Source organism: Bombus impatiens, unplaced genomic scaffold (genome assembly GCF_000188095.3).
Source record: "Bombus impatiens unplaced genomic scaffold, BIMP_2.2 scf_0020, whole genome shotgun sequence".
Lineage (NCBI taxonomy): Eukaryota > Metazoa > Arthropoda > Insecta > Hymenoptera > Apidae > Bombus > Bombus impatiens.
Window position 1 is genome coordinate 1,686,677 of NT_176439.1, and position 10,025 is coordinate 1,696,701.

Consider the following 10,025-nt stretch of genomic DNA (forward strand, 5'->3'; position numbering starts at 1 on the left):
AAACATTTCTCCAACCCGGACTCGTACAGAAAATTGAAGCCACGAATTCTAAAACAGCACGATTCCATTCTTGACGCTAGATTACGACCGATATAATTGTTTTCAGCTTGCTTATACTATTTAGCTATCTAATAACGTTTAAAATAATATAGAAATCTCATCCCTTGACCGTGCTCTTCTCGCTTTTTCCCATTTGTGTTTTTAAATAATCTATTGTGTCAAGTAATAAAGTTCGATCGTTTCTCTCTCACTGGTATATGCGTTTCGAAGAGTGTCATAAAAATTATTTACAAGAAAGAATTGAAATTTCGTCATAAGAAAAAATAAACAAGATCAATAATGAATAAACTTCAAATTTTGTCGCATTTATGGGAAAATTACATAAAATACAAAAATACATAATTGAACGTATATAAAGTATAGCATCTATCATAATATTTACTAGATAAAAGAGATTCCATATTTCTAATGAAATTCGTAAAAATATGAATTTCCATAAATGTCCGCAGTATAACAACGAATTAAAGAAGATAAATAAGAACTGATTTTGATCGAAATATCGATTAGTGAACTTGCGTAGTTTTGGAATTCATAGCGTCGATTATGCTACAGAAATAGTGCGCGTCTAATTAAACGAGCGCGTAACAGAACCGTTGCAAGAGATTGTTCAGAGTTTAATCGCGATCGCGATTAAAAGTCTACTTGGATGTCGATTTCTTTTTAGTCGGTCGCGTACATGGAAACCGCTTGTGTTTATACATATGTACATTCTACGGTTAAAGAGGTTCGATGCGTGGAAGCCGCAAGAGAGAGCTCTCGATTCAATCGCGCGTAACTGAACGTTTCGTTAGTTTTATTGCTCGCGACTATTCATCGACGATCATCGTAATTTCATCCCCGGACACGAGGAGGATGACAGTGATCGAACGCTATGGGATTCATTGTTCTCGGCACACTTCGATCTATCGTTTAATTCTTCTAATAGTTTCATTGCTCGAATTTCTTTTTCTTTCTTTTTGATAATTTAGAGCTAGTTGCGAGATAAAATCGAGCAAGATTGAATATATTCGTTGGGCAAAAGTGTTAGATCAAGTACGTTATTGATCCTGTAACGTCAATTCGATATGAACGTGCAGACTGCTTCTAGATGTTGTTACATAGGATGGGATCTAATTCTTCGGACATTAATTCGCTGAATAGTACTGCGATAAATGGAGTCCTGGCCTAAATCTTGCAGAACACATGTGAAACACATTGAAACATAAATCGAAGAAAGAATCGCAGAAAATGTGAAGGGAGTTTATCAAAAAGTTATTCGGCAGAATTTTAAAAAAATTGTTGCCGTTGAAACTGAAAACGGCACGTACATTTATCGATACGTATCAACCTAGTTCAACGTATATTATCTCAACTGAAAACTATGATACTGAATAGACGCAAAGACTTTTATGACTTTCTTTACGGTCTCTATGACGCATTTTTACGAACATGAATAACACAACCATAACTAATCATATCTGAAAAAGAAAACGTAATATTACATCAGCAACTCCGGAAGTGTTAAATTTAAGTTCCCATGCAGTATATGAATGGGAGGTTCTAATTTCCCTGATGTAGCCTGTTTGTGGTATTTAGTCGATTAGCTGGACCGCACAGACCCGCCAGTCGTCGGTTAAAGATACTGATAAGAACGTACGTCTATCAGCGGATGGAATTAACTATGGGGACGAGCTAAGAAAAGACTCGTCGCCACGGAACTTCTTTCGATTTCGTCTGGTCACCTCCTGTCCCCTTTGGAATTAACCGATCTATCTTTCAGAAAAGAAGTAATAAAGAAGCAATCGCTCGTTAGAGCACTCTGTTTCACCGTTCGATCTTTGCAGACGAGGGTATCGACTCGCATTGAACTTGTTAGATTATTCAATCTCCCTCGTTTACTAGTCACGCTTTATCTGTTCGCTCCGAAATTATCTATTTTTACTTTGCTGCAGGTAACTGTATAGTAAATTAATTATACAGTTAGATCAGCTACATAGAATGATACCAAAATTATGTAACGTTAAATGTCGATGTTTGGCAAAGAAAAATATAAATTAACCCTTAGGTAAATTGCAAACAAAATTTCATTCTTGAATTTGTACTTTTATTGAAATAATCTATCAATAATTAAAGACATCTTATACCCTTTCACCTTAACTCTAACGAAAAATCTCAAAACAATTTACTTGTTTGAGCTACCTATCTTTTGTATTCATGGCTGACTCCATGTTTCGAAAATCCACTCGTCTCGATGGAATCGTAAAAGCTTGAATTTTGGGTGGATTAAGCCGGAGATCCATCAGCAAGTCAAATTAAGCTATACTGAGCAAAGCATCGCGTATTTTTAATCAGGAACGATGGGAACGTATAGATGCATCGAAGCAAATGTTTTCAAACTTAGCTTTGCCTTTTTTAGCTTTTTTTATCGTAATTTAGCTTAGTTTGTCGATAGATCTTGGGCTTTACGAGTGGATGCTTGCGAAACACACGCACCTGTGTGTATCCCGCTGCGTGACCGTAAGCGTTCGTATCCTGCACTTCGAGGAGGAGGCTCGCATCGCACAAAAGCGTCGAGGGTAGCGCCGTGAACCCGTCTTCTTCGAAGCAACACGATCAAAGAAGAACGGACACGCGAGAGGACTCGTCAAACCCTTTTTTTTCATCCTCTCCTTCTTACGTACGAACGAAAGCAGAAAGAAACGATTGCGGGAAGAAAGGATGGAGTAAGGCGCACGATGCATTTTAAACACGCGTATCCTGACCTCGAAACAGCGCTGATCTCAGAACCGTCAGCTGTGACTCACTTTCTCGTGCATCCGAAAACTCCTGTTCGTTCTCGCTCCGAGTTAATGAGAATTTTATTCCATCGCAATCCCACGCGTGTTTCGTGAACCAGAAAAGAAAAGAGGTACGGCAGTGACGTACGGGAAATTGGTTTTTTCCTTTCACGATCTTTCTGCGTGATTGTTAGTCCCTGTCGTTCGGTTGTTACCGATTTCGAATATATTGACTGGCTCGGGATCTTGGTTGTATGCCGTCTGGGAATGATTTCTGAATATGAAAGTTACTTGAGAATGAAAGTCTTAATGCTTCGTTTCACTGAGGAAATTTGAGGATTCTTAGTCAAATAAATTTGGAAAATTTAACGATCCCGAAAATAAGCATGATTATTCTTGAATGGCTTCTGTCTTATGATCTTTTGTTCAGGATTTCATAGTCATTGTTCGAGTTTAAGAAATTTGTTAAACATAGAAAAATATGACTGGGTCGGTGACTCAAACTGAGTTAAAGAAGTATCAGTTTGCGCATTAAGTTCGCAGTGTTAATTACTGAAAATTCTTAATGCGAGAATTGATTGTAAATTTTAACAAATAAAAAAAAGAAAAAAAAAGTTCGCAGTGTAATATTTAGGACAACGTTCAGCTAGATATTTTGATTAGGTTAATTATCCCAATCCAAATATCTGTCCCTAAATTAATACACAACAATAACTAGAAAAATTCCGATAATTAAAACCCGATAACACTTTTCGAATATTTCATTTCTCCTCGCGCAAAAGAAATTATCTTCTTCCATTAAATTCTATCCCCAATCGAATTCCATCCTCCATGTCATAAATTCCTCTCCACCACCCTAATCTTTACAATATATTTCTATCTCTTCCTTCGTTTCTCTCTTTATTTAATTCTTTTCTCCACTGAATTTTTCACTTCAATGAACTTTTATCACTTTCCCCAATTTCCTCGACATTCCATTGTTTTCCCCGGCAGACCTTAATATTTCAAAGATCTTCCACCATCTGCGTTGCAGAAATCTTCTTTCTCTTCGACAACGATTTTATTTGCCTTTAGTCGATTCAGACGAACGAACACGTCCTTCGAGACCCGTTGTCCGCGCAGTCGGTGCATTCCCCGTCGCGTCGTCCAGAAAATATATCCGCTAACAATAGCAGCCGCTGCTGGAAAGTGTCATACTCTGCCGTGCTTTACAGCCTTTCCCTGACCTGTTCGGAGGCATAGGATACCAAACGTGTGTATATGCGAGCTCATGGGTCTCCGTCTGGCCGGTGATGGGGCAAGAATAGAGGCGAAGGGTCGAGAGCGGACACACCAGTCCTACCAGTCGCGTCTGGGACGTCCATTCTCAGAAACCTGCCAAGTTAATAGCCGATGTAGCCGAGTAGGAAGTCCGTTGGCCTCTCGACGTCTGGCAACGCGATGAATCGCCGCGACCTCACTAATCCGCGATCATTGGATCCTCGTCTGAGCCACAGGTTTAAAATTAAACCAGTTTCATCGGCATGGACATTTAAAGTTTTTATATCACTTCAAAAGTGCCCTATTTTTATCTTTCGAGATTGGAATGGAAGGAAGATAATTTTTACTTGTTTATCTTCCGATTTCATCTTTTTCCCATGGGCCTCATTTTTTGTGTTTTAAAGTTGCAGTGAGAAAAAAGGCAGAAACTTGTCTTGCTACGAAAGATCTAGGATTCTAAAGCTTTCTACAATTCTCTAAGAACCTCTAGATCTTTGTCGAGTTTTGCAAATTTCTAAATTCTCCGAGAATCTTGAAGTCTTTATCAGACATCAACATTTTTCCACAAATTCCAGGAAAAAATTGGATAACGTCGAGTAGAGTAGGATTTCATCGAAAGAGAGGAAAGCGGGGGTGCAATTATCGTTTGAAGGCGATTCGCGCGACTCGTTCTCTGTAACCGGCTGGGTTTATCGGTCGTAACTTATCGAGATTCATAGAAAGATAACGGTGACCTATAATAACGGGCGCGAAGTGTCGGTATCGCGGTTGAAATCGCGTGGGACCTGTGATCATTGGCCGGAATCGAACTTCCAAATGCCCGTGACGGTTGCGTAATCTTTGTGAAACACGTCGAACGTGTTTCAACTCGTCAATCGATGAAACTTTAGAAAGAGAAACGTAGAAACAGAAAAAAGAGAACACCTTACGAAATACGATCAACGTTTCCGTATAGTAGGATTCATTCATAATCTACGCGGCCAATTAAACGACGACGGTCGTGGTCGTTGGAAAAACGAAAGAGGGAAGAGAATATACGAATACGTGGAACAGGAAGTCGCGGAAACTGGATCTTGTTCGCGGTTAAGCAGCCTCGAGCGAAAGAATGGCCGCTACAAATGGCGAGGGGTAAAGGACAGGACAAGCTGACTGGAGAAAGAATCAAGCGAATGATTTAATTTGTGCATGCCGGCTTTACCCGGTTTGCAATCTGTCGCACGCTGTCTCGTTTCATCGATTGCAACATAAATCTCGGGGCGAAAAGCGTTTTAGCTGAAACGACAGGTTTTCTATGTTGGACAACGATTTATCTGAATGAATCCTAAGTCTTTTGACATTTGTCTGCTTATTCACGTCGATTAGTGGTCGTTTTCGTGTCAACTATAATTATTGTTGGACTATATGTGTTTGATCATTTATGAGAAATGTAACGATACAAAAATATACAGGGAGGTTGGTAACTGATGGTACAAGCGGAAAGGGGGTGATTCTACGCGAAAAAAGAAGTCGAAAATATAGAATAAATTTTTTTTTCTTTTTTTTTTAATTTTTCCATCGAGACAACGATCTACAGTAAGATCCGTTCTAACGTACCGCACGCGTACCGAGCAAAAATTCAAAGTCGATTTTTTCGAAAACAAAGCCTCAAACGAAAAATCCTTATTCTATATTTTCGACTTCTTTTTTCGCGCAGAATCGCCTTCTTTCCGCTTGCACCACCAGTTACCAACCACCCTGTATAACATATTTGGAATCAAGCACTTGATATAGGAAGCAATATTCAATCAATGGTAAACATTCAAATTATACAAACTGAAGTACTTCATACACATTAAGACACTTTTAGATGAGCCTTAGTCCCACTTTCTATTCTTGTGTTCATTAAAATATCAATTTATAACGACTCATTTCCAGAAAAAGGTAAATACCTAACGTAAAAAAGAATAGAAAATTTTGACTTAACGAAATGGATCTTGGTTATGCAAATGAGATGAAATGACGTAAAGACGTTTGAAATAAAGATGGAGGAGGTTCGTCGCGTCTCGTTCAAAGTTTATTGTTACACAAGACGGCGCGCGTGAATTTCACACACGCGATGGAATTCTTTTTCGATCGAAAGAGACGCGTGACGATCAGTGTCGCGTGAAGTCTGATTCATCGACTGGCACCGGACCGACCAGTACTGTACGGTGTGTATTTTCAATGAAGCTGGTAGTTCCTGTCGATGACGTGCAACCACGAACGCGTCCATTGCAAATGCAACGCCGTATGAGGTCAATTGTCAGTCGACGACTCAACGCCTGTCCAAGGGATCGATATCGAAGACGTAATTCTTTCTCTCTTTACAATTTTCTTCACGTTCTTGTCTACATAGACAGACTACATTGTTAATTACCACGTGAAACAACATAGAATTAAAGAGAATTAAAAAGTTGAAAATCGTAGCGATCTAAGTCAGTCCACTGCCAATTTTCATTTCAATTTTCAACACATTATTTACCGTTTATCATTAGAAAGAGTTGATTATATTTCTAGAAGCCGTGTGAAAATGTATCGTGGCAGGGAATAAAGTTACAGTTTAATTATGAAACTAAAGGAACGATGAAGGGAAATAAATGATTTGAAATTCTTAAAATGTTCGCTTACACCATTACGATTTTCAGTCCAATTGAGCAACGAGAAAGTACAAAACAGCAAAGGCTGGAAAATCGTTTCACTTAGCAGAAAATTGACGATAGCGTATGTTTGCTTTTTGTGGGACGAGAAAGTATAAGATAAATAAAAGCGGACGAAATTGAATCTTAGAGATAAAATACACTGTACAAATATGTTAGGAAGAAAGTAAATCTTCGAGGTGTAGATAGCTTACCGTCGTAGGAAATTAAGCAGATTAACACAGAATTTTCAATCAACTTAAATTAATCTAGAATTTTCTTTTACGCTTTTCAAAATGGTGTCATTCATATGTAAAATTTCAATAGTTGGACACGTTAATTAAATTCTACTGTTGATCATACATCTATATTATTTCACCTATGTAAATATAAGAATAAAAGGAAATATGAACGATGTCACTAAAAATGGCAAAATAGTGAGAGAAATCATCTTCCAATTATTTTTCTACGAAAATAATAGGCATATCTCAGTTCAGGAAACTAAATTCTTTTTATCTTATCATTAGGCGTTCTTTTTCAAATATCGAAATTCAACTGTTGTATTTTTATATAAATTTAGAGGTAGAATGAGCCAAGTACAAAGAATCAAGAATAAAAGTGAAAAGGAAAGGTAGAAAAATCAAAACTGAGGCGCGAGGAGTAAAGAAAGAAAAGCGAAAAGTGAATCGGTAAATGAAAATAATAACAGACTGTCCGTAGAAACGTAAGCGTTCTGTCACGCTCCAAAAAGCAAGCGTCAATTACGCCATTTAATTGGGTGCAACAGGTGGCTGTTGACCGAGCTGATGGCAAGCAACGTCGGTCGGTTGCCCCTTTTTCGAAATAATAAGTTTCCTGGGAACCAGTCGGACGCGCGTACCGAAAACGGAAGTGGCCGGTTCCACTCCGTTGCAGAAGCGCGACTACTCCATCGCTCGTCTACACGACCAGTTTTCCGTTCGCAGAAGACGGTGACCGTCCAGGGGCAATGTTAACATCTTCTCGGCGACTGATGCGACCAATGAGTCATTTATCGCGATGCACCAACGATAACGTCCCTGAGGCGGTGTACATTATGACGTAACGAGGATGCACCGTGATCGATGAATAGCAATCATCGATTTAGAGAAAAGAAAAAGTTCTATTATTGATGCAGAAAATAGCGAAAATTGTCAAGGTTTTCCAAGAGGAATTTCGAGGGAAAACCTTCTAAGCGAAACTTCAGTCATTGGAAAAAATAAATCTGCATGTTTTTGATTCTGTAGATACGTAGTTTTCCCTTTAGTCATACGGAAGATTCAACGAATTCAAAAACATCAAGGCGTCTGAGAAAAAAATTGTATCGCGTCGGTTTCGAGCCTTCGGACGAAAAAATTACAGTGATCTCGCTGGAAGTCGAGCTGTTCCTGGCAACCCTTCATTACGAGCGACGTAGACTCTCCTTCATTTCGTGTTATACGCTCGCAAATTCAGAATCTTCGTCCGTTCTAAACTCGCTTGAAAGAGAAACAAAAGGAGAAAAGGCACGAATCAAAGAGAGAACATAAAAAAGTCGTGAGATTAGCTGAAAACACTCCAAGGAGGATTATCAGGAACGCGAGACACGCTATTGGCGACCTTGTAACGGGTGATTTAAAGAAACTCACGGAGACCGCAATCGTGTCGTCGATGATAAGAGACGGCGCGCAATCTAAGCGCCATTCGAGCTCGTCAGTGTCGGCATTCTTCGCGAATCCCACGAATCTGGTTGCATTCCACTCTAATTAAAACCATCCCGCGCGTTAACGAAGTTTTCGTGTCGCGAAGCACTTAGTCTAACATCGAGAAATCAAGGACGCACGTAAAGCTCGCTTTGTGGCGTCGCGACTCGCTCGATGGTTAATTTCACGTCGTCTGCAGACGATCGTATAGAAGATAAGGGTGCGTGTACGTTGGTAAAATAAAAAGTCCTACACCTGCTCTAATCGTTAACGCCAGCTCGGCTTCTTGCCTTGTAATCGCACGTTAATTCCTTATACGGGTCTGCCGTTGGTTTGCAAACCCTTATTTTTAGCTTGAATATAGAAATTTAAGCGAAGAAGATACATCTATGTATGTATAATGTATGTTTCTTAACTTAAGTATATGCAATCTTATTTTTATATTTCTTTTAATTGTACATGATTATTCTTCCTTTTATTTATACACTTTTGTACGTAACTATTTTCCGTCGAAGATATTATAAAATCACATTGAGTATTGGTATTTTTACATCGAAATTTATAAGAAAACAAAAGAAAACTATTTGTATACTTATCGAATAATCACAGCATTTTACTAGAAAATTCGTTAATGAAAACATTTTATATATGAAAGCTTCAAAGTGTAAAGCTTACTTAAAAACTTATTGGATTTTACTGTTCAAGGGTTACAAAATTATCTCGAACAGAGCGTAACAAGTTTATCCTATTTCCCGTTAACTTCGGGAAACTGTAATCCCTTGTTTGCAGTTAGCGGTAAACTCGAGACCGTTTCTAGATCAAATCAGCGACACTTTGTTGAACACAGCTTCATCTACGGCCGATCTCTCGTGAAACGTCTTTAGATACTTATTCCACGGACGAATCGTTTCTCCCATCGATTCCAGGTCTCGCTTGAAAAATCCTGGGAACCAGGGCCGACGCCTTTGTGAAAGGTTGCTACCAATAGCTTCCAAAGAACCACGGACCGAATCAACGAGGAATAGAGAAACTGAAGAATCTCGGGTGTAAACTCACCGAGCACGGAGAGGCTGAGCCCCGAGCCTGGTCTCGGTGATCTGTGCCTGTCTGGGGGCGCCATGGCGTTGCTTCGAGTGGGTTTATGGGGCGCCTTAATCCACTGGTAAACTCGTTTCTTTCATCGTAAAGTCACAAACACAGTCACTCGGTTCGTTCCTCGACACTAGAACGAGAATTCTCGAAATATTAATGCTAACAATTATACACGACTGGCTATTCCTTCAGCAATTCTTTGAAGATTCCTCAATCGAGAGAAACGACGGATCACAAGGATGTTCTTTTCCTTGACACGAATTTCTCATTTTATTTCTTATTTAATACGATCGATTAACGCACTGTAACTGAAACAGTTCCCGCGCGACCACGCCAAAGCAACAAACGTACTGGAAAACGCTCGAGGACAAACGTTATTAACGCGAGTACATGCTCCGAGAACACTGGTCGAGCACCGACTGGTAGACACGAGCACTCCACCTCGAGCGCCGGTCGACTCGCATGACGCCTGATTGGCTGATTGGTCGACCGGTCGACTGGCT

The 10,025-nt window shown here is 39.5% G+C and overlaps 1 protein-coding gene across 4 annotated transcripts in view; it reads right to left on the reverse strand.

The window, feature by feature from the left end:
• LOC100749580 (protein TANC2) overlaps window positions 1–10,025 on the reverse strand; it is a 50,003-nt gene that overhangs the window by 15,162 nt on the left and 24,816 nt on the right. The window contains exon 1 of one of the 4 annotated variants that reach the window (XM_012383480.3): window positions 9,487–10,019. The exons of the other annotated variants lie outside the window; for them this stretch is intronic. Coding sequence (XP_012238903.1) covers window positions 9,487–9,550 — 64 coding nt within the window. The 5' untranslated portion in view covers window positions 9,551–10,019. Of the gene's footprint in view, window positions 1–9,486; window positions 10,020–10,025 lie in introns of those variants that run through there. 4 annotated transcript variants of the gene reach the window in all.